Source organism: Anabrus simplex, chromosome 7, assembly GCF_040414725.1.
Source record: "Anabrus simplex isolate iqAnaSimp1 chromosome 7, ASM4041472v1, whole genome shotgun sequence".
In the NCBI taxonomy this organism is placed as follows: Eukaryota; Metazoa; Arthropoda; class Insecta; order Orthoptera; family Tettigoniidae; genus Anabrus; species Anabrus simplex.
The window spans coordinates 93961539-93988055 of record NC_090271.1 but is presented as its reverse complement, the minus strand read 5'-3'; the positions used below and the strand labels follow the sequence as shown (position 1 = coordinate 93988055).

Below are 26517 nucleotides of genomic sequence, written 5' to 3'. Positions count from 1 at the left end.
AAGCCAAACCACGTGGTGATAGCTTCCTTAAATGTGGCATTGCTGTTATCGCTGCCATAGCAACAGAACATTTTCAAGTAGCATTAGTAAACTTTTCCTCGCCGGTGGCACTAAACGTCAGAATCCAACTCTCATGGACCAGAGTATAGGTTTGCTACAAGCTGAAGCAATAACTGGTGGAAGCTAAAGCAGAGCTCAAACTTCCTGATGTTTTACGGACACCAATCAAGTATGAGTGCAAGCACAACACTGTAATGTTAGACAGCTGTGTTGCATCATATGAACAGGATGTCTCGTTGCTTGTAAAACAAAAAAGAAATATGACAAGCAGATTTTTTGGGGGGGAGGGGGGGCTTTTGAGTGTATCTGTAAACGGCTCTTAATAGAAATACCTATATAAGAAAAACACACATGGTACTCAGAATAATACCACAAGCAAGTTGGCCGTGAGCTTGCATTCAGGAGATAGTGGGTCAAACCCCATTGTTGGCAGCCCTGAAGATGGTTTTCTGTGGTTTCCCATTTTACACCAGGCAAATGCTGGGGCTGTACCTTAATTAAAGCCATAGTCACTTTCTTCCCAGTCCCAGCCATTTCTCATCCCCTAGTCGCCCTAAGACCTATCTGTATCAGTGCAACGTAAATCAAATGAGTCTTGGCCTACCAAGCAACCTCTGCTCAGCCCAGAGGCTTGCGTATTATAAAGTTCTATGTGGCCAGTGCGACAAATCCTCTCACCTGTTATTCTTGGCTTTCTAGACCGGAACAATGACTGACTAGTTCAGTTGAGTTCCCCAAAGAGTTAGGCAAGGAGACAGCCTCTCTTGCAATTTCTGTAACTACATGCTAGAGAAGGTTATCTGGAAATGGGCAGCCACATTACCAACAGGAACTGGACTGAAAAGATGGTAGTGTACAAAGATGTGAAAAATATCTTTGTCCTTTTGTGTTTTCATGTTTGTCCTTGCTTCCTCTTACTGTTGCTCCCCTTCCCCTCCCCTGCCACTGTGTTTGTCCTATCATGTGCACCTTTTCTTGTTTATCTCTTTGTATGACTTGGAAAGACAACCTCAATGTACCCTGTCTACCCTTTCTTGACTATCTCACCTAATACACCAAAAACACAAAGGAGGCTACCCACTAGCTACAGCATAGCAGCTAAGACCGGCTTGAAGGTCAAAAGTCAGCGTACATAAAACTGAGTTCATAACTAATGTAAAGGGAGCCTCCATCTATAATTCCACTAGAATACACTACAATACATTAAGTTCCTACGAGAGTGGATTTCAGTAAACAAGAGTGAGACCCTGGCTATAGATGCGCCAAATTAGAGAGTGCCTACCACTTGAGCAGGAATATTTACACCTCCAAGTACATCTCCAAGAACCTCAAGCTAAAGCATTACAAGTTAACAGCAAGACTTTCTACTCTACACCTCTAAATGTCTCTTGATGAATAGGAAGTGCTCCACTCAGGAAATTAGAACTCTCAGAAAGGAATTCTGAGGAGAAAAGTAGGGTCCATAAAATAAGATGGCATATACAGGATTAGGCACAGCAATGAGCTCTACGAACACCAGGAAGACTTAATTATCCACGAGGGAAAGGGGACTAATCTTCTACAGACCCCTGACACGAATGAACCCCTACACACTTACTAACAGGATTCTCACCATGACAGGTAAAGGGAAAGCATCCACGAACAAGTGGACCACTTCAGTGAAATATGACCTGAAGCAATTGCAGATGCCATTAGAGACCATACAAGACCGATCCTAATCACAACAGATCATCCTACACAGTGTTTACACACTGTCCCTCACCAGCAAGAACAACACAGAAAGCATTTCGGGCCAAGAAAAAGCAGAAGGCTCTAGATAAATGGTTGTACTAACAATAACAATAATAATAATAGCAGCTTTACACCCCACTAACTACTTTTCGGTTTTTGGAGACGCCAAGGTGCCTGAATTTGGTACTGCAGGAATTCTTTTATGTGCCAGTCAATCTATCGACACGAGGCTGATGGTATTTGAGCACCTTCAAATACCACCAGACTGAGCCAGGATCGAACTGCCAAGTTGGGGTCAGAAGGCCAGTGCCTCATCCATCTGAGCTACTCAGCCCAACAATTATTGAACTTCCTTATAAAACAATCACCAACACATATCAGTATACCAAAGTTTATATACTAGTAGTTAAACAGTAAAGAGGAAAAACACTTACGGTAATGGGATGGTTATGCAAACATCATTCAATTCCATATCTTCATGATCTAATTCATATTCTATGTTCACATCACAGCCTCCCTGCCCATTTTCTGAAGGCCAACAGTTTACTGCAACAACAAAAATCCTTTGAAACTGTATACAAATAGGTCCTAACATTAATGCAAGTCTTATTTAATTTGATTTTACCATCTTCAGCTTGTTCTATATGCAATAATATTCAGGTTACATATTTTTCAAACATAACAAGTGAATTACAGATGCAAAAGAATTGAATCTTTGAAAACTCCAAATACTGAATTTGAATTAAATATTCAGAAGGCTATGTACATGGCATTCAGGATTATATGTATGTATAATAATTTACTGTACATTTTGATATCCTTTTTAAACTAAATACCAGAAAGAAAAAAGTAATATTTACTACTTCCCAAATCTTTTTTATCCTCACGCCATTATATTTTACAACCTGGGCAGAATAACAAGATGTATTCAGTTTAATAATTTCAGGAAAACACAAAAGGACAATGTACACACCTTTATATACTTCCATTTTCAAATAGATGGACTCTCCCCTCATGAGTCCCAGTTTTCTACATCCCCGATGAGCTTGTTACTGCTTTCCAGCATTAACATTTGTTGAGAGGACATCTTGAAAGATCTTCTGTCATTAGGGCAGTGAATGGGAAGTGAAAACAAGCTTGTTGGGGGGCAGGGGCTGAGAAGACATAGATTGATGATGAGAGAGCCCATGTATTTGAGGCAAAAATGTCACCACATTGGCCAATCAGATGCTACATCCTTCCAGTTACCAATGTCAATTCGACACTTCTTTGTATTAAACCTCAGAATGTCCTCTTTCCTTTTTAAATACTGGCTTTAGGTAACAATTAAAAGATATAACTTTCATTATGATAGATCTGTATTGAACTGTGATTACAATAGTATTTAAATATTTTATTATTAAGGTCCACCTTTTCAATACAAACATATGTATTCCCGAATCCCTCAGCCCCGCCTTCATTAGGCCTATTAAAATTATTTCATTTTTGAGAATAAAATCTAAGGTTTTACCTATGGGAGCACCACCATCCACTAGTATTCTGGCGATCATATATATGGACCACTTAGAACACACAAACATAATAGATAAGATAAAAGCTATAAAATACTGGACACGTTACGTCAACGATGTGCTAGCCATCACAGATAGCAACGTTAACGAAGGAAAGGAAATTTTGGAACTACTCAACAGTTTAGATCAGAATATTAAACTCACTATGGAAATGGAAAACAATAACTCTCTTAATTATTTAGACATAACACTATCACGTCATAAGAAGAATCACCTGCCATTTAACATTTACCGGAAACTAACTTACACTGCTAACACCATTAAACAAAATCCAATACATCCTGAAGCTCACAAAAAAAAGCTACCTACAATAGCATGTTAGAAAGACTTTAAAAATCCCGCTCACAAAGAAAAATTTGAAATAAGAAATCAGGACCATCTGCGAAATAGCTTTGAACAATGGATTTATAAATAAGCTAATCAACAAACATAATAACAAGCCCTCAACTACTTTAACGAAAGAGTCAAAAACTAAAGAAAAATATGCCAGATTCACATTTAGCAATAATAATATACACATAATCACAAACATCTTAAAAATAAACAGAACCTAAAAATTGTTTTCAATACCAGCAGCACGTAAAATATTTAGTACTGTATATATAGTATTGATTAGGAGGATTAAAATAATTTTTCACAATTTTGTAAGAAGTTCAACTGTCAATATGGATTTAACATGAGATTCATAGTATGTAATAAAGAAAAATAAATAAATAAAATAAACACTGCTGTTGGTGAAATTATTCTTCGCTAATAATAATAATAATAATAATAATAATAATAATAATAATAATAATAATAATAATAATAATAATGGTGTATGGCCTCCGGAGAGGCCTGGTGCAGGTCTTTATCTAGTAGACGGCCTATTAGGCGACCTGCATGTATGTGAAGATGAGGGCCCTACCTAGGATGATTTCTAATGTTGAATATGCCACACACACCCAGCCTCCGAGCCATTGGAATTAACCAATTAAGGTTAAAATCCCCGATCTGGACGGGAATCAAACCCGGGACCCTCTGAACCGAAGGCCAGTACTCTGACCATTCAGCCAACGAGTCGGACTATTCTTCGCCGATATTGTAGCACTGCAGACCTTACTTATATTGCCTTTGCTGTCCTCTCAGATAATGATGTCCATTCAGCAATTGAGAATACATAATTTTGTTTACAGTTTTGCTTTACGTCGCACCGACAAAGATAAGTCTTATGGAGACAACAGGATAGGAATGGGAAGGAAGCAGCTGTGGCCTTAAGGTACAGCCCCAGCATTTGCCTGATGTGAAAGAAAGAAGCCATGGAAAACCATCTTCAGGGCTGCCAACAGTGGGGTCCGAAACCACTATCTCTCAAATGCATGCTCACATCTAAGTGACCCTCAGTAAAGAACTATTGCTTTGTTAACGTTATGTTCTAAGCCAATACTAATAGAATGAAACCTCATTAGTGCGTTCCTCATTAACACATTTTCCTGCTTAGTACGTAGTAAATTCGAAGTCCTGATTCTCATCGTATTAAATCTATATAAAAATAACTCGCTTATCGTGTCAGGAATGTTCAGTTTGCCTTGACGGTTAGTAGCAAGATTGTTGAATAAAACAGTGGGACTATTTGTGCTTGTATTTCGCATTCCATTCAGAAGTTTAAAATGTATTTTGTGTTGAGTGATTCAGTGAAATTTAGCAAATATTTATCACGTGATGCGGTAGACTATATCTGGATTAAAAACATATAAACATACCTATCGCAACACAAATTTTCGCTATTACCGCTTACGAGTACAATCACATTTTTCCTAGCCCTGACAATGTTATTTGTCATCCCTTGTGAAGGAAACTTGATTTACAACTAGTAAGAGCGGTTGCCACAGTTGCGTGATTACGGAAAAAGCCCTTAAATTCCTGAACTTCTCAGGATAAGTTGCACGTTCGGGGAGAAAGCCGTTAGCCTCAGGAATGTTCAGTTTTGCTTGCTGGTTAGCAGCAAGATTACTGAATAACACAGTGAGTATATTTGTGCTTGTATTTCGCATTCCATTCAGAAGTGTGAAATGTATTTTGTGTTGAGTGGTACAGTGAAATGTAGCAAATATTTGTCGCATGATATGGTAGACCATATCTGGATTAGGAACATTTAAACATACCCATCGCATCACGAATTTTCGCTATTACCGCTTACAAGTACGAACACATTTTTTTTATGCCCTGAAACTGTTATTTGTCATCCCTTGTGAAAGAAACTTGATTTACAACTAGTAAGAGTTGTCGCCATAGTTGTGTGATTACAGAAAAAGTGAGCCTATTTTGCTCGTATTTCACATTCCATTCAGAAGTTACAAATTTATTGTGCATTGAGTGGTACAGTGAAGTTTCGTTGTGTGATACAGTAGTCTATATCTGGATTAGGAACATAATCATGTGAAATTGACTAGCGTGGTGCGTATTTGTCTTGTGATAGCCTAGTTGTAGATAGGGAAACAGTTTTGAAATTTCTCACTAATGAAGACAAAATTAAAATCTTTCAGAAAGTGGACTGGCATCCGAATCTTTAAGCGTGCAGAGGTCGCAAACGTTGAACCCGCACCTTCGAGTTTCGACTCAATCATTCAACTTATTCAAAGTTTTCAAAATGGCAGTCAAAGTCATTCCTCCTGATTCCTCCCGGTCGTACATGGTCGAGTGTAACTTCCAATTCATTGTCTAAGAGTGTGACCATAAAATAATGTTTAATAACCCACTGCTCCAAAATAAAAGGCTTCCACTAACATTTGTATTAGAAAGAGTGAGGTCTGCAATAATACATGGATATTTTTATTAGCCCCCATGCATATGTTTTCATATTTATTGTTTGGTGTTTTTCACACCTTTCAGTGCACTTATTTTATAAGCCCCAGCAGAAAAGGTTATCATATTTATTCTCTCGTGTTTTTCACACCATTTAATACTTTTTTTTTGCTAGGCGCTTTTGCCTGGTGTGAAAATGAGAAACCACGGAAAACCATCTTCAGGGCTGCCGACAGTGGGATTCGAACCTACTATCTCCCGGATGCAAGCTCACAGCCGCGCGCCTCTACGTGCACGGCCCATTTAATACTTTCCTCTAATCTTTAGATATGGTAGATATACTTTTCACTGTACCCACTGATACACAACGTAAAATGTCCAACAGGTCGGAAAAAATCTTATCTAGCATTACCAAATCCCTGTTGGATAGTTTATTTGTATATTGAGTAGTATTTTTTCTTGCTTAACATGTACTTACTTTTTTTTTTTTTTACCCCTTCAGAAATGTCTTAATGAGGTTTTGCTGTATATGCTCAACGAAATTTATGCAAAATTTTTTTTTTGCTAGTAGCTTTACTTCACACCGACACAGATAGGTCCTATGGCGACAATGGGATAGGAAAGGCCTAGGAGTTGGAAGGAAGCGGCCGTGGCCTTAATTAAGGTACAGTCCCAGTATTTGCCTGGTGTGAAAACGGCAAACCACGGAAAACGATCTTGAGGGCTGCCGACAGCAGGATTCAAACCCACTATCTCCCGGATGCAAGCTCACAGCCGCGCGCCCCTAGCCGCACAGCCAACTCGGCCGGTCAAATTATTTTGTAAGTCATCTTCAATACTGACTAGAACACCATCCGCACGTGCATGGGACACTCAATCAAAATGGACATTTGTGAAGCTATACAGGAGGGGGACACATCTAACTGAACATTAACAACCTACACTGATCCGTAATTTACAACAGTTCAAATTATACCAAATTGAATTGGGTCACACATATCGAGCTTTTCTTCTTCGACAAGATGTCCCTTCAGCCAAATATGTTAGATAAACATCAGGAATATGTCATGAATTACCACAACTATTTTAACATAATCAATACTTCATAATAGCCTATTCCTCATTCATAACAAATGATTGTTTGTTGTACTTGTTTTTTTATAAATCTGGAATCGTGCCCTTTAGCTGTTTAAGTTGTTATATTACAGGCAACAACACATACAATCATATTATATGGACATTTCTTCAAGACTTAAAGTAGACACTGAACCCTGGTTTACGCTTTATGTCTTCATATATAAACTAAATCCATGTATAATCTCCTGAGATTATTTTATCAACTTTTCATTATTATAGTTTAAATGTTTGCGAACTACAACACATTTAAGCTGTTTTTCCTTTACTCATATTTTAATGTATTTACTATTCTAGATCTTGCCAAGCTGTCTATTTCGTTGTAACTCAGCTGCGGAGTCAGCTGCAGTTGTTACTGTTATAGGACACCCAGAACGTCCTTTGTGCACATCACCAAAAGTACCATTGGCTTTGAATCTGTCTCAAGTACACACAATTGTCAGAAGTGTCGGTGATCCGTTTGAAACTCATTCCGCTACAAAGTCACCATACCTAGCTAATGTCTTCAAACTTGTACCACATCAAAACTGCCTACAGTTGATCAAACGACAACCTTACACCTACCATTATGTTTTACGAACAAAACACAAAACCTGTGTGTGCTCATGTGGTCGCTGTCAACTAACACCAAAATGAGAATTTGATTTCAATTTATTCCAATGTTATTGAATAAGAATAATGTTAATGATGATGATAATAATAATAATAATAATAATTTCGTGTGGCTATTTCTATCCGTGTGCAGCCCTTGTAAGGCAGACTCTCCGAGGAGGGTGGGCGGCATCTGCCACGTGTAGGTAACTGCGCATTATTGTTATTCAGGACAAATATTTTAGGTTCCCTATGGGAATCAACATCTACATCATTTGATGGCCAGGCAGGCATCAATTTTTGGAAATGAGACATAGCTCTCATAGTGCATTGGCACTGCTGGTGGCTTCAAGTAGCCTATGCAGTGGCCTCCACGGTATGCACTAGCCTTGCGTCTTGGGTGGTGTGTTAAGTCCCAACTGACGAGCCTAACTTAGCACACGAGGGCAAAATGCAGGCAACCAAGAATGAGTTAGCTGGAAAATTTATAATGTCTAATAACGGACCATTATATTGGTATTATAAATTTACTCATTCAGGACAAATATTTTAGGTTCCCTATGGGAATCAACATCTACATCATTTGATGGCCAGGCAGGCATCAATTTTTGGAAATGAGACATAGCTCTCATAGTGCAATGGCACTGCTGGTGGCTTCAAGTAGCCTATGCAGTGGCCTCCACGGTATGCACTAGCCTTGTGTCTTGGGTGGTGTGCTAAGTCCCAACTGACGAGCCTAACTTAGCACACGAGGGTGAAACGCAGGCAACCAAGAATGAGTTAGCTGGAAAATCTATAATGTCCAATAACGGACCATTATATTGGTATTATTGTGGTGTGGTGTGCGAGTTGCAGGGATGTTGGGGACAGCACAAGCACCCAGTCCCTGAGCCAAGGCAATTAACCATTTAAGGTTAAAATCTCCAACCCGGCTGGGAATTGAACCCGGGACACCTGTGGCCAAAGGCCAGCACTCTTAACCATTTAGCCATGGAGCTAGACAAATGAAATGGCATATGGCTTTTAATGCCGGGAGTGTCCAAGGACAAGTTCGGCTCACCAGATGCAGGTCTTGTGATTTGACTCCCATAGGCGACCTGCACATCTTATTGACAAATAAATAGTGTATATGCTTTAACATTGATGCTTATGGCACGTACTTGTAGACATGATACGGGCTTTTGGGCTTATGCCGTGTCAAGAAAACAAGGTGAAACTCTCTAGGTTTCGCAGAGATCTTCGCTCTGCATCTTCAGAAGAAAATCTTGACTGTTCATGAGGAAGACTTCTACAATAACGAGTGTTGGAATTGAAGAATGCTCTACCGTTGGTCCCTCATTCGTCACCAGACGGATTGCTGTATGCTGACACAGCGCTAGCATTCCAAGCAGGAGCTGACGACACCATTAAACTCCAATTACGATGTTTGTTCGTATCACATCTTGTGTGCGTGAGAAGTAACAGAGAGGTCATCAAACGAATCAGGGGAAAATATGATAGAAGAAATAAACAGAAAATAATAAAATAAAATAAAGTGCAACGACAGACACCCACGATAGAATAGGACAGAACTGAAGAATGGAAAGAAAATGTATGGAAAAATCATAGGATGATGATAATGCAGGACGGTATGGGAGGGGGAGCATGACCGGTGTACACACGTTATGAAAGTATGACGCTTAACACATAGCCCAGAATGAACTATGTGGTGATGAACATACAAATTTGGAAAACAGCAAAACAAAATAATAGTGAAAGGTTAGGGAAGAGAACTACCTACATAAATCCTTAATGGCTGGCAACTACGGCAACTACGTATTTCTTGATAGCCAGAGTCCCTGCTGAATTCCACAGCTTCCTGTATTATCCTAGACCTGTAGTATTTAGTGTGGGTCCAAGTTTGAACATCTTGGAACATGACATTATGACCCAATGATAGGGCATGCTCAACTACTGCCGACTTGTCTGCTGGTTGAGATATATTTTGTTGGTGTTCCTTTATACTTCGTTCATACGAGTACCAATGGACCAGTACATTTCGCCAATGTATACCCTGCCAAGCATACACTTTATTGGACCCCTTAGCATATATACGTTTTTCTGTTCCAACATCATTAAAGAACCACTGAAGATATTTCTTTGAAATTTGAATAGAATGCAAAATACAAGCACAAATTGTCTCACTGTTTTATTCAGCAATCTTTTACAGAAAATGTTGTATGCTCACAGTTATATTTCTATATCAATAACGTATTTGTCAATTAAGACTTTACGGCCAACAACATGGCTATTAGTTACATCTACCTTTCAACATTACAATATTACTTTACGGCCAGCATCATGGCTGCAAGTAGGCCACAGAGATAACTTAAATTATTATATAAAGTGTTTTCCAGTGATGATGAAAGACGAGGGTCCATCTGGCTCTGAATGGTAGCACCCTGTAAGGACCCCTGCCTAGGGTTACTAGGTGAAACCTGGTCAACGGTCTCAAAGGCGGAAGAGGAATCTGATTCCCAACGACGGAGAGAGCGGAAGAGCCCAGTGGATTTAACCACGAAATAAAAATCAAATCAAAATCCAAAAGAGACTGTTCCCAAACTGGGCGGCCTTTGGTCAGCGTCTGTCTCCATGCAAGGGGCGGCTGTGAATAATCCTCCGGGATTAACAACCTTGGTTGTAAGAAAAAGTGACTCTAGAAGTCACCCCCAGAATCCAAAGAATTATCAATCATGAAAAGTGTGATGTGAAACTAATTACCCCAGGTGATCAACCCACAAGCAGACATTCGGATTCTGGGGAGTCTGCAACGTCGCGCAAAGACGAACTGGAGCGTCTTGGAACCTCAAACAAAATACAATACAGGAAAGCAAACTACTTAGCCACTTTTAATGCAAATTCGCTTTTGAAAGCGGGAAAACTTAAGACTCTAACAGACACATTGAATGAACATAGAATCATCATAACGGCTGCTCAAGATACCAGGTTCTTGGATGAGGACAGCTTTGAACTGGGAGGATTCAGGGTACTTAAGGGGAAGAAAGGGACAAGAGTTATGAAAAATGTTCCCCATCTTGGAACAGGTTTTGTTATTGACAAGAAAGTATTAGACTCCATTATAAGCTTTGAGTCTACATCTGAAAGGCTATTCACACTCATGTTTTTTGTGTTTTGTTTTTTTGCGGCTTTACTTCACACAGGCACAGATAGGTCTTATGGCAACAATGGGGTAGGAAAGGCCTAGAAGTTTGAAGGAAGCAGCCGTAGCCTTAATCGAAGTACAGCCCCAGCATTTGCCTGGTGTGAAAATGGGAAACCACGGAAAACCATCTTCAGGGCTGCCGACAGTGGGATTCGAACCCACTATCTCCCGGATGCAAGCTCACAGCCGTGCGCCTAACCGCTCGGCCAACTCGCCTGGTACACTCATGTTTAAGTTGACCAACAAAGTATATACAATTGTGAATGTTCACGCCCCTATAAACATTGACAACAAAAAGAATAAGGAGAAGGTGGAATTATTCTGGAATAAACTAGATGACACGATCCAGGAGATACCCGATAAACATAATGTCTACGTGATTATAATGCCCAAGAGGGGAGAGAGAAAAGGTTCAGGCATGTAATGGGGTGTTACCCAGCACATAACAGAACCAACCAAAATGGTGTCAGGCCCATCGAATTATGCCAGGCGCACATTTGGTCCTGAAGTCCACTAGCTTTAAGAAATTGCCAAGAAAGCAGAAGACGTGGATATCACTTAACCCTCTCTTGGGAGAATTCCAGTTAAAACATGTTGCGATAAAGCGGAAATTTCATAAGGAAATCCGAAATGTTAGGTTTCTCAGAGGAGCCAACCTCAACTTGGACCACTACTTATCTAAAGTGAAACTGAAGATCATCCCCAAGAGTAACTTTCGAAGGAAAAACCTTGCACGAAGGAGATATGATCCGGAAAAAATAAATGAGAATAAGGAGGAACAGGCAAGTTAACCAGCAACCTAGGAGGTCAAGACCGGAAACAGATGGAGAAGAGTCTTATAACCGAGGCAGAGCAGTGTGCGCCTGCTACCACGATGAAGAAGCACAAATGGTGGAACGAAGAGTGTAATAGACTACTTGATCTGAGGAAGAAGGCATACCACATCTGGCAAACCAAAAAGGACGAGAGTGCCTGGCAAGACTTTGTGGAAACTAGGAAGATGGTGTCCAAGGGGATCAAGAAAGTTAAGAAGGAACAAGGAGACCAACCACTCAGGAAGATAAATGATGACTTTGCTAAGAACAACACGAGAAATTATTGTAGGATCTTCAAGGAGAAGCTAAACGGATATGACCCTCCAACTCTCCAACATCAGGACAAAAATGGGAACATGGCGTATAGTCATAGGGGCAACTGTAAGATACTAGCAGAATATGTCAAGGAACTTTTAAATTGCGTAGAACCACGCCAAAAGATGGCGTTCGAAGTGGACCGAAGTCATCCCCCAACCCTGACTCTAAACCCCCATCTATAAGTGAGATCCAGGCAATACTAACTTGTATGGAAAATTTCAAGGCATCGGGGGAAAATCAGATAACAGCTGAATTATGGAAGTATGCAAGCAAAAATGCAATTGTCTCACTCCAAAACTTCTTGAAGAGATATGGAAGAATGAGGTTATTCCAGATGAATGGAAAATGGCCCTGATACACCCTCTTCAAAAAAAAAGGTTCGAAATTGGATCCCAACAACTACAGAGGGATTTCACTGGTGGATGTGACAAACAAGATATTGTCCAGAGCATTACTGCAAAGAGCTGAACCTCAGTTGGATCGCCAACTTGAGGAGTATCAAGCAGGGTTTAGAAAAGGAAGATCTTGCTCTGAACGATCTTAAACCTCAGAAACATTTTAGCATACCAGAAGCAGAGGGCGAAACCGTATATAGTGACTTTTGTAGACTTCTAAAAAGCTTACAATTCCATAGACAGAGAGTTGTCATTCAATAGTTTGGAGGAGTTTGGCTTAGACAGGAAAACTTTGAACATCATCAAGGAGATGCTCATGAATACGTCCTTTAAAGTCAGATTCATGGGCAAACTATCAGAACCTTTTGAGGTCAGAACAAGGGTCCGGCAAGCGGATGGTCTCTCCCCACCATTGTTCAACTGTGCACTTGAAGAAGTTGTGAGGGAATGGAATGCAAGTGAGAGAGGGAATAAGACTTGGAACAAAAAACAAAGGAATCACGAATAAGTGTTTGGCATTTGCTGACAACTTGGCGCTGCTCGCAGAAACGTGGAAAGAAGCAAAAGAACAAATCGCTGAATTACAAGAGCAGGCGCGGAAGACAGGACTTAAGATTTCTTTAGGAAAGACGAAGATCATGACGAATATACTTGACACTCCTAAGAGAATTAAAGTAGGAGCTCAAAAAATAGAGGTGGTGAAGAGTTTCAAGTACCTAGGGGAATGGAATGAAAGGAACAACCCTGAAAGGAAAGCAATGTAAGCGAGAAGGACCGAAATGGAACTAGCTTTCCAGAAAACCAAAAACACATATAATAAGAAAGCCCTCTCTTGGAACACTGAAATAAGGCATTCTATGTAACAGAGACACTAGTCATGGGAAGGAAAGGGCAAATGGAGAAATTGGAAATCAAGGAGAGGAAAATTTTGAGGAAGATCATGCGTCCCAAATTACAAAATAACAAACAAGTTTTTTATAGAAACGAAGCCCTCTACGTACTGTAAAGTCGGTGAGAGACTCTGATACCATGAGGAAAAGGAGGATTGATTTCTATGGACACACATTCCGAAAGAATCTTGACAGATTAACGAAATAGATCTTTGACTTCTTTTACAAAAAGAAGGCTAAACCCAATTGGTTTAAGGAAGTGGAAAAGGATCTGAGAGATCTTAATTTACTGAACTCATGTTAAAGAATGGTACAGCCAAGACCGTGACCAAAGACAAAACTAAAGGTTCCAAGTTAAGATCAACACCAGAAAACCGATTCAGATATCAGAGGAGGAAAGGAGGAGAAGACCAGTTAGAATGAAGAACTATTGGGAGAAGAAAAGAGCACAAGCATCTGATGTACCCCAAAGATGGGTGATCCGAAGTGAAGAAGAGTGCTAAGGTAGGCCTCAGTTGAAAGTTTCGGGCACCTTTTGTTTCAAAATTACCATTTTAACACTACTTTATAAGGAAGCGTGAAATACATACTTTGAAATATCTCCCTGATGGAGTTACTTGCAGTAACTTTAATCGTATGAAAAATTCTGATAGGATAGAATTTTCTGAAATCCCCCTCTTCTCTCCCCAACTGCCCACAAGTGATAATAGCCCACATGCATCTGCCAACCAGCAACCAACCGCCACATGATCATTCTTTGCAGCAATCTCTTAAATATACACATTATGGTTTACAAAGTTGCCAATGTTTATTTTATATTAACTGATTCATGTGTGGTGCAAGAACTCTAACTTCATTCTCTATTCTGAAGGTAGCCGAAGACATACAAGACTATCAAGAAGGCAGTCAACAAATCTTGCCAGTCTATTTCCCTCCTTGACTGTTGGCTAGTGATCAGCCTAGCAGCATTCACCCTTTTCAGTTTAAGCACCTGCAGTTTCCAGTAAGCACCTGCTTCACAATGACTAATAATAAATCTCGGACAGATGCTTCAGGATGCAGGTTGACGTGCACTCAAGCTGATTCCTCCATGGATAGCTCTATGTTGCCTGCTCCTTGGTCAGCAGCAGATCTGCACACCACAGGATACCACAAAGAACGTTGTCTACCAGAAGTATTCAGGTCATTAAAGTAAGCTACGTTTGAGTGTGTTATCCAGTAGTGCAACATTAAGTATAAGTAGCTGTTCCCTCGGGTGTGTGTGTGCAAGAGAGAGAGAGAGAGAGAGAAAATCCCTCAAAATATGTAATAAAATTGCACATTCTATAAATTTCATACAAACTACACATTTCAGTAAGTTACAATAGTTTTGTGTGCAATTCTCAAGTTAATTAGGCCATGAAATACAACGTAACAGAAGGTACATTTCTAAGTTTTCAAGAGATAAGTGTCTGGCTCCATGGCTAACTAGTTAACAAGGGCCTCTGGTTCAATTCTGGGCAGAGTCAAAAAATTTAACCTTCATCAGTTGCTCCCACTTAGGGAGAGAGAGAGAGAGAGAGAGAGAGAGAGAGAGGGGGAGAGAGTGTGTGTGTGTGCATGTGTGTGCGCGCAGTCTTAAACATTAAATTTCATCCTAGGTAGGACCCCATCCACATAGATGCACAAGTCACCCATGGACGTCAAATCTAAAGACCTTTATCAGTCCTCTCTGCAGGTCACAGGCCATTATTAATATTATTATTATTATTATTAACCCACCTGGTGGCCATGATCATTAAGGCATTGAAGTCTAAATAGTCTGAATCCATGGTTAGCCGGTTCGAGTCCTGTTGGTCGAAAAAATGTTCAACATCAGAATGTTGGAAAGCAGGGTAGGGGAGGTGGTGGTATACAATCTCTAATCACTAGATTGAGTGTCAAAAGCCTGGATTAAATTCCAAACCTCTCTGCAGTGCTCATATGGAATGAGGGCATGTGATGCTGTTGATGGTAATTCATCCCTCGGATGAGGATGTTAAGCCTTCAGCATACCCCTTGGTGCTATTTGATAGGAGTAGGCTATGTGCTGGCACCGGGTTTCGCCCTCTCCCTTCCTACTATCATTTATCACGTCAGGCATTTCATCTCATAAACTCCTCTGATGAGGTTGACATCAGGAAGGGCATCCGATCATAAAAGCCCGCCATGACAGATTCATCTCACCGACCCCATAAAGAAACGGGACAAGGTTTGGACAAACAAAACAATGATTATTATTATTATTATTATTACTACTACTTCTACTACTACAGGAGATCAGAAGGGTATTCAATCAAAGGAATTCAAGAGGATCTCGAAAAAGTTGGACTCAAAATTACAGATGCAAAGAACAAGAATAAAATTACCACCCTTCTTAAGAATCACAAATTTTCAACCGAAATGATGCACAGAAGGCCTATAGAGATTTCAGACGAATTAAGAACACTGCGATCAGAACGATCGCAGATGAGAAGAATCAAACAGTACAACCTTCAAAGAAGAAGTGTACATGGAAGACTCAAGTGGTCCAATGTGGCCAATAAAGTTAATAATAATAATAATAATAATAATAATAATAATAATAATAATAATAATAATAATAATAAGATACTGGGAAGAAAAGAAGAAGAACCATTGTGCAAAATAAGTTCAAACGCGCTCCACAGTTGGGCACAACGAATCAAAAAAAAAAGTAATAAGAATAAGAAGAACAATTACAGGAGATAAGGTTTTTCAACAATTGAAAAGTATACCCCAAAAATTGCATCTTATCACTGCATGAGGTTTCAAGTGCATACTTCAACACATGGATATGGCCGACACGAATGTCTTCTGGAGGACAGCGTACCGACTACTTTGAGATAAAAATTATATAAATTTCTTTTCATATTGTTACTATATATTATCCAAAAACAATACAGGAACCCTATTTTACCAAAGGTGGACTGAACACAACATATTAGAGTTATAGTTTAAAGTCATAAGAGAATTCTTATGAATTTAGTTTACAAAAAAATGTTGTTAATGGATGTGAGAAACTGCATATAACATTGTCTCTTGAGTACATTATAAGTGGTTTTGAAAGTTCCAGGTTACAACCATTCAGGTGGCACTGTAGAAAATATCTACTCATTTCAAACACTGGACACTCAAATATCAAATGATTCACTGTCTGTACTGATCCACAAAAGCATAATACCATAAAACATCATTAACCAAAGCCCATTTCATGAAACATGCAACCAAATAAATTTCTTGAACAAAATTTCAACTCTCGACAATCCACTTGAATTGTTGAGTAGGTACAGTGATATTTAATATCTCAAATTTTGTATGATTCTCTTGAACATCTAGTCACCTTAAAACTCATTGTAATTGAAGGCACATCATCCTCTTGTAATTTATATAAAAATGATTCAATTAAATCATTCTGATACCCATTAAAAAAATTCATATCTCAGTCGTAACTCTGACACAATTTTTCAGATCTTTCCAGGACTGATTTAATTTTGTAGTTAGGTAGGTTGGCTGATTGGGGAAAATGCTACCGTAGGCACCATTAGGTAACTTCAAAAGTTTGCGTGGCACCTGAAGTGGATCACCCCCTATTATGGCTATATCATCTTCCCTAACAATACATTCGATATCAAAATGATTAATGCACACAACACTAGTATCACTGGGATCAAAGTTTTCCCTTCGAATGCACCTAACCAATTTACTTTAATACTAGGTCTTTCGGGCTCAGATGGCAGCGCGTCGGCCTCTCATCGCTGGATACCGTGGTTCAAATCCCGGTCACTCCAAGTGAGATTTGTGCTGGACAAACATACTGCACAGGTAAGTGAAAATATAAATTTTTAAGAAGAACATGAGGACAATCACCTTTATCACCACCTTTTAAGAACAAACAGCTTCTTACGGCATTGAAAGAGGCTCTATAGCCTTTTTCAAGTTATAAATAGGTATAATTTTCAATGAATAATATCCAAATTTCTGTAAATATTTGGTAACAACACAACCTACACAAATCAAAACCAACACATGCTAGCACTCCAATTGCCGCCATTGTGGACAGTTTTTGATAGGTTGGTTAAGGTCTGAGGTATTGTAGTTTGTCTTGCCAGAACACAGGAAAGCCTCTAATCTCTACAATCCATAATTGTTCACTTCTTCAAATGCTATAATTGGTCACTCAGTCACCCTAGATAAAACACCCCCTTTCTTAAGCTAACTTGAAGAGTTGTTCAGTGTTGTTGATGCCAGTCCAGTCTTTGATGTTTTGTAGCCATGACACTGGCAGTCTACCAGCTCCTCGCATACATTCTATCTTTCCTTGTAATATGAGGTTTAGAAGCCCGTACTTTCTACCTTGTAGATACATGGCTTAAATAAGCTGCTTTTCTGGCTTTGATGATATTTGCCAGCTCGTGCTCAGCTCTAGCTCTCCTTATCACTTCATTATTTGTTACAAAACCTCTCCAGGGTATTCCGAGCATTCCCCTGTGCAACACCATTTCAAAGGCCTCTAATCTGTTCATATTGGCATATGGTGTATTGTAACTGCAAAAGAATAAAAGGGCTCATTCAGGATTCAGGATAACAGAGGATCATTAGTACAAGGTCATGGCTAGAACATTCCCCTCATCCTAGCATGTGTGACTTATCATTACAGAACCATAAAAGATCAATTTCACCAGAATAACCTGCAGAGGAACTAGAAAATTGAAACAGATATTGCAAGAATTGAAAGCAGAACTCTAAGTAAAGGCAAATTTCTTTCTAAAATTTCAGGAATGTGCGACTATAAACGAACACGACTTCATAAAATACACATTAGTACTCATCACAGATTAAAAACAATTTTAAAAAATTCAAAAATCACATGAATCACCAGTGGTCCACTTACTGGCACTTTTTTTTTGAAATTCACACTTACTTGACAATGGAATACAACTCTCGTCCTGTGATTGAAATCTCCACTTAAGTACACCCACATCTGTATGAAGTGGGAAGGGCTTGCTGGGGTTCTTCAATCCTATTTGAGACTTTAACTTGAACAACTCTTTGTCAACATTTGGATGAGTCTGGAAAAGAGGGTCATTTCAATGAGTTATCACTGAAATAGCTAACTAATACTTTACCCTTCCTAATTTACATTATTTATTAATACATCCATAACATGGTACATAACACCAATTACAATGGATGGTACAAAATAAAGTCAATAAATACGATACATCTGTACATAATATAAAATAACAGCTTTGTCTATACATGGCTCGGAATTAAAAAAGATGGTATTTCTGTATCAGTTATGTCCTCAGTAAGAAGGAAATGCAGTTTTTAATTTTCCGTCATCTCTGTCTGTATGCATGCACATCAAGAGAAATGGCAGAACAGAACTGAATGAAAATTGATATGTAGAGAATAAGGTGCTACACTTTAGGCTGTAAATAATTTTATTCAGGCTGAGTAAAATGGTAGTTTCAGGAAAGGCCTGAAATTTAAGTCTCAGATATTTATGATTTTAGTGGTCCTATCAATAAATACCAGACAACATAAGTTATACAGAATACACTTTCTGATCATTTATGTCTTATACAGTTTTATCGTACTGTACAGTTTTGTTGCTTACCTCATGTCAATGGCGAACCACGAGAAAATGGGGGAACAGAATTGAATGAAAATCTGTATGTAAAGTCTGGGAATAAGGCACTACAGTCTAGACTATAAATAATTGTATTTACATTTGGTGATATGGTAGTTTAGGGGAAGGTTTAAAATGTAATTCTTCAATATCTATGTTACTAGTGGTCCTATCGATAAATACTACATAACAAAAGTTATAGAGAAAACAATTTCCAACAATTTATCTCATGTACAGTTTTACTGTACCATCTGTGATAACAGAATTCAGACTTAGTCTACATCAACGCCGTGCATTGCTGAAAATGTAAACCTACAACCTGTTTTCCAGTCTTTGACCGGGTCAGGGATGTAATGAATGAAACATATATAGGCTATTAGTACGATGGGGTTGCCACTCCCAAAGTGATTTATTAATGACTGATAGATGCTATGAAATGAGAATGGAGAGTGTTGCTGGAATGAAAGATGACAGGGAAAACCGGAGTACCCAGAGAAAAACCTGTCCCGCCTCCGCTTTGTCCAGCACAAATCTCACATGAAGTGACCGGGATTTGAACCACGGTATCCAGCGGTGAGAGGCCGACGCGCTGCCATCTGAGCCATGGAGGCTTCCGCCGTGCATTGCTATCTGGGAATATTGTTCAATCGTGTTAAGTAGCGATGGTGGTAGTTTTTTGCTGCGATTGTCTTACGGTGAAAACCATGTGGACATCAGCTCATACTGACAAGGAAAATTGTGAAGATGATTATCAAAATGAGAAAAAAAAAAAAAGTAAAGGAACAATCGCTTGAAGTATAAGACAAGAGGGAGCCATGAAAGGAAAAAGGAGGACATAAGATGCTCTAATATCACAGAGTCGGAAGAAAACTAAGTGTGAAAGCTTATAACATCGAAAGCCCACAAAAATGATCAACAATAACATTACATTGGCTACTATTTCTTGTGATGTGCCTTGTCTCTTCTGCTGCCATTCATCTCCGATAGATGGGACTACTGAGTCCTGAGTAGAACGCCTGCCTGAATATTGGCGGGAAGTAGCCGGGGAGTTAGATAACTTTCTCTTCTAGTGTACCATTCTCTGGTTCATACAAGTTCTGACAACTACTGGTACGTGACACACTGGCTCATCATATTCAAGCTATTCGATCCCTGCTCTGAGGCGCTGAAAAGAATGAGAAGTATGCACAATGAATGGAGAATGGCAGAGTAGTGTTCAACACTGTTGCCACGTCATTCTAATTATGGAAATAGGCACTGTTAGAATGCCAGTGTAGTACTGTTTGTGAGAAGTGAGAAACTGTGCCATCTGTCAATTGATCAAGCATTTCATATGATACCACTGCTTTTAACCGTGACATTCCAGTTGGTCAATACTGCATTCTGACAAAAAAAAAAGACACTAGTGACCTATGTTGAGTTCAATTTATCGTATTTACGTGAATAATCCCCGCCGTCAAATAATCCCCGCACATTTAAAAAATGAAATAAACGAAAATTCCTTCCTTCGAAAGAGTAACATAGGCATAAACAAACATTTAATAATACTCCGCCAAGTCCACGTGATCTTTACCCAAATATGAAGATGTAAAGTTACGGATATAGCTCCTTTGTCTGAGATGATAAAAATAAAAATACATTACCACTGCTATAAAATATATCTGCCACAAAATTAGCAAGTTACTTATGCAACAGATATTTCATTAATCTGAAATTGCAATAGGGTCGATTCACTGTAGATCTCTAGAATCCTTTCCTAAATTACTTACAAATTTGTCACACTCCACATCTAAAACACTTCTCACACATGGTCTCTTTACTCGGATAGCAAGACGACTGGTGGCGGATAATTCTTATAGTGCAATGTAAACACTTGAAACAGACACACTGGCTCATTCGGATGTCAGTTTTGCGATACAGTAAAACCTCTTTGGGACACAGAAATTGGACTTCGAATAACGTTATTTCGAAATTAACCGCCAACTTCTTATTAAGAAATGCCAACCCTCGCTGCATCACAAAATATTCTAATACCTACTATTGCAAGCAATTAACATTGATCCACAATTTAAAACTTTCAAATGTCATGAAAAAACTATTTCCAAAATGTACCCAACAAAGTGCATTTCCAGTATTCAAATAATGCACTTGGATTCATTGGTAAACATAACCTCATGCAATAAAAGAAAAATAATTATTCGAAGGTGAGGAGAAATCTATTCTTTATTCATTGGATTAATGAACTGTATGCATTTCAGATGCCTTGTGCTTGCACAGGAAGTATCCGATGCCCTTAAAACATCAGGGTTTATCAAACTTTCCTATGACGAGGGAAGGAAATGGGAAATATTTCACTTCTTCTTCTTCTTCTTCTTGTTACGTCCAGCCACCAGACATATATATATTTAAAGGGAAGTTTTGTGAATAAACAAGGTTAGGACAAGTTTATAAGTGGATTAAGCCTGTAGGATATCTGTCTCTCGATTCCGTTTGCATTGCACTAGAGTACAGTGACTCTCCTTGCACAATTTCCTGCCATGGCACTTCTCAAGTTCTCTCGTAATGCCAACCCTAAGACCCATTAATGCATGCAGTCACCTTGATTCACAGTTTACACATTTCAAATGCCATGAAAAAAAAAAAAAAACTATTTCTAAAATGTAACCAACAAAGTGCATTTACATTATTCAAATAATGCACTTGGATAAATCAGTGGGAAACATGAGCTTACAAAAGGGAGAAGAAAAAACAAATTCAAGGAAGAGGACAAATTAAGCTGGCTTCCCTTCTCCTCGCAAGCGCATTTTTTTTTTTCGTTTACTATACTGTTTGCAGTTTCAGATGCCTTGTGCTTGCACGGAAAGTGTCCGGCACCCTTAAAACTTCATGCTTATCGAACTTTATGACGAGGAGAGGAAGTCTTTCGCATCTGACTGCACTGCAACACAGTACACTACTACAAGTCTGTTTGGGCTCAGCATTTAAAAAAAAGTTTTAAATGCAGTTTCATCGACACTGACAATATTGTTCGGTGCATACAAATTGATCAAAATTATGAGCCACGCCTTTTGGCCAACTGTTGGCATCGCCAGATTTCATGGATTCTGCTTCTCCTCACACTGCCTGCTACGTGATATTGTGGCATTTCTTAAAATGTTGAATACAAAAGGACTTCAACTATGAAACACACTATAGGCGCACCGAAGTGAGTGAAAGTGCGGATAGCTACCGCAGCATGTTCCGGAAGACTCGTTCTATTGCGATGCAGAGAAATTTTGAATTTAAATTACTCTGTAAAATACTATTCTTTTTTTTTAATGTAAAGGCAGTTTAGAATTAAAACTCTGAATTGTTTTCCATTTAAATATGAGATATGGGGACAGTTTTCTTCCATCTGCAGTTACACAAAGCATAACTGTACACTCAACATCGAAAACTAGGCAACTCAAGAACGTGTTGCCAACCTTGACGCAAATAAAACCCGCACCCCAATTTTGTGCCTCAAACTTGCTCTATATCTTTTTCCAATGCAGTGAGAAATAAGGGAAATATCAGTGTGAGTCATATGAATGTTTAATGTTGAAGAACTGGTGCTGTGGAGGTCATTCTGGCAATATTTTAAAGGCTTTGTACATCCGTCAGTAATTTTTTAATACCATTTTGATAATTGGCTTTCTTCTATACCAGAAGGATCACATCAAGATCAGCAAAAAACTGTGAAGGTCCACAGAGAACAAAGAAGCGAGAATACAAGGACAAGTTGTTAAAAGGGAGACATGCCCAAGTGCCTCAGAATCTGGGGAACAGTGTGAGGAATGGACAAGAATGTCATCATACACATGTTAAGCGACTGTCCCGTCAACTGATGATACAGATGTCGATTCCCATAGGGAACGTCGGGTACTACAGCTAGTCCCATATAAATACTGTATATGCCAACATACAGAAGAGGAGGTATACGAGTGCTATGAGCAAATAGAGGAGATTTGTGGAAAAGGAAAGAAAAATGCATATGTGGTGATAATTGGTGATCGGAATGCTGCTGTTGGAAAAGGACTAGATAACAAAATAGTTGGGAAATAACTTATGGGCTCAGAGTTAGAAATGACAGAGGTCAGATATTAGCTGACTTCTGTAAACAGAACAGAACTGCAATAGACAATACACTGTGTGAAAACTGTAAAAGGTGAAGGTATATTTAGACATCTAGAATTAATAATGAACATTACCAAATAGACTATAATCTGTTACAACAAAGATACCGGATTGGTTTATAATCTGCTAACAGGTATCCAGGAGCAGACATCTGCTCCGATGACAACCTAGTTGTTGCAGAGCAGTGTATGTCCGCCTCCGTAGTGTAACAGTGTTATTAGCTACGGTCCTCGGGGGCCCAGGTTCGATTCCCGGTACTGCTAGAAATTTAAGAATGGCAGGAGGGCTGGTATGTGGTGGGAATGGTACATGCAGCTCTTCCTCATTGGGGGGTGATGACAAGGTCAAAGAATTGGAATAGTAGTTTGTTGAAAGGATACAAACTGACAATACGGTAGACTGTGTTAATGAAAACAGGAAAGGTTCAGAAACAAACTCTGAGAGACAGCAAAAGAAGTTCTGGAGATACAGCAGTAAAATAAAAGCAGCATTGGGTAACTGAAGAAATGCTGGACAAAATGGAAAAATATTATCAATAAGGGAGGAAGAAAGAAGTACAGAAAATTAAATAATGAACTAAGAAGAAAGACTGAATTTGCCAAAGAAAAGTGGATCGAGAAACCTTTTGCAAAACAGAGCAGTTGAAATGAGAAGGTTTATTTGACCTATCTACAAAGAGTTGACATTCAGAAAAGGAGGAAAGGAAGTGGAATGACAGATTAAAAGATCAGATGGTCAAAAAGCAAGTGACCCTGAAGAAGCTCAGGAACGATAGAAAGAGTACAGAGAATGGTTATAAGGTTGGAATAGAAGACTAGATGAGAATAATACAAATCTGGTGAAGAAAAATGAAATGAAGATCAGATTGGTTTCAGTATACCAGAAGAGGAAGTAGAGGCAGCCATTAAGGAAATTAAGAATGGAAAGGCAGTTGAAGATGAAATCCCAGTTTAACTACTGCAGGTCCTGCGGGAGAAGGGAAAGGAAATTTGTAAAACTTCCTCAAGTAACATACAATATGTCTGCATACTTTATCATGTATAGTTAATTTGGTTACTACATACACACTATACATTGGTCAGCAATAGTAATTGTGGGAATGATTATGAATGATGACTCATAACAAAACCAATTCTCTCAAAAATACCTAATTTACACAAATTCCAACTTAAATAACTGATTAACACGTCTTATCAGATCCTCTTATCCAGAAAAGCTTTTGTAGGAGCAATTCTCTTACTAAAAATTACATTCATAAACACTCAGGTAGCAATGTTAATAAAAGATGTAATTATACAAGGAAAGGAAACAGATAGAGTGGTGGTGATTCTAAAGGTAAGGATGTGTTTGATAACTCGCAGAGAAAACCTTGGACTGTTTCAAATCAATGATCACATCAGCAGTTAAGTCATTCTAAGTATTGATGAGAGGGAATCATAACAGTGTATGTGAATAATTATCTGATGCTGAGACTGGATGCTTCCCCGAACATAGGTCACAGCAGATGGTCAACTTGAATGCCTTAGGATGGGAAGACAACAATTCAGAACGCTGACAATGAAACAACAGTCAAATATGACAGGATGATGATTGCTGCTGTTATTTTAAGGAGCCCAACATCAATTAAATGGTTGGCGTGTAAGTGGTTAAATAAAGAAAAAGAAGAAAGCAAGCTATGAAATTACAAATAACAAACGAAAGACCAAGGAAGACTTAGATTACTATGGATGGACCTGGAGATAGGAGAGTGGAGGTGAAAGGAAAGATACATGTGCATAAAGAAAAACAATGGTGATAAGCAATTTGTTTAAGAGATGTCAGAGTGCCAAAATTATGCAGATACACCAGTGATCTTACCGATATTATGTGGGCAAATCTTGTCAAGTGCAATAGTTTAAAACTCTCAACATTGGTCTTACAATTTCCCATACACATTTGTAGCTAACAAGCTACATTCGATCTGACTTTCCGTGTAAATGGCTTCAAAATTTCCCATCCTCCAACCAGTCCATTTTAGAACTAGACACTAGTTTAGGGCTGATGACACTGAATTTTGGCATCTTAAAACAGAATAATAATAATAATAATAATAATAATAATCATCATCATCATCATCATCATCACCAAGTCCACCTATATCATGTAACAGCATTATTGACTGCCAACCTTAGAGTCCCGCATTTGATTCCTGGTACTGCCAAAAATTTAAGGTTGGCAGGAGGGCTGGTATGTGGCAAAAAAAGGCAAAGGCAGGTAAGTTTCATTCAGGGTGTGACAAATGAGCTGCACCATCACAGAACAAGGACAGAAATATAATTTACATCACACTTAACAGTTAGTGCTAAGAAACAATGAAGCACTTGGCTTCTACTGTTTGTCTTCCTATTCTCCCCTACCACCAGCAATCCAAAGTTCTTGATAAGGTAGATCACTGGAGACTACTGATGAAAATGAGGAATATTGGACTAGACAAAAGTGGTTGAACGGTTGGCTAAATTTCTAGGAAATAGAACTCAGAGAATTTGAATAGATGAAGTGTTATATGATCCTGTGATGATGAATATTCATTTATAGTAAGGGGAGTTAGGCATTGGAATACCTTACCAAGGGAGACGTTCAATAAATTTCCAATTTCTTTGAAATCATTTAGGAAAAGGCTAGGAAAACAACAGATAGGGAATCTGCCACCTGGGCGACTGCCCTAAATGCAGATCAGTATTGATTGAACTGATTGATTGAAGAGGGGGGAAGGGGGGTCACACAGGGCATTATTATTGTCCTTTATGGTTTCTTATATATATAAATTTTAAAAATGATGTGAGTAAAGAACTGGAATCACAGAAAAGGCTATCTGCAGATGATGTTATGCTGTATGAAGTATTAAATAAGTTACATGATTATGAGCAACTAAAAAAAAGACCTAGACAATGTTTAGAGATGGGCAGTAGACAATGGTATGATGGTAAATAGGATGAAAATTCAGGTTGTTTCACCAAGAGGAAAAATCCACTCAGTTTTAATTACTGGGTTGATGAGATGATAGCATTTCATGCAGATCAATGTAATTACCTAGGTGATAATAAAAGGAACAATCTTCATTGGGATAATCACATTAATGAGGTTGTAAAGAAAGGATAAAGATCTCCTTGGCTATGAGGGTATTAAGGTGTTGTAAAGGAGAGGGCGTATAAGTCTCTGGT

General features: G+C 38.8%; 1 protein-coding gene across 2 annotated transcripts in view; it reads right to left on the bottom strand.

Annotated features, from left to right (window-relative positions):
- Positions 1-26517, bottom strand: part of deltaCOP (coatomer subunit delta) — a 113166-nt gene that overhangs the window by 35371 nt on the left and 51278 nt on the right. For both annotated transcript variants that reach the window (XM_067151216.2, XM_068228600.1), the window contains 2 exons: positions 18452-18599; positions 2226-2337 (listed from right to left, as the gene is read on the bottom strand). In XM_067151216.2, the coding sequence (XP_067007317.2) occupies positions 2226-2337; positions 18452-18599 (260 nt within the window). The remainder of the gene's footprint in view (positions 1-2225; positions 2338-18451; positions 18600-26517) is intronic.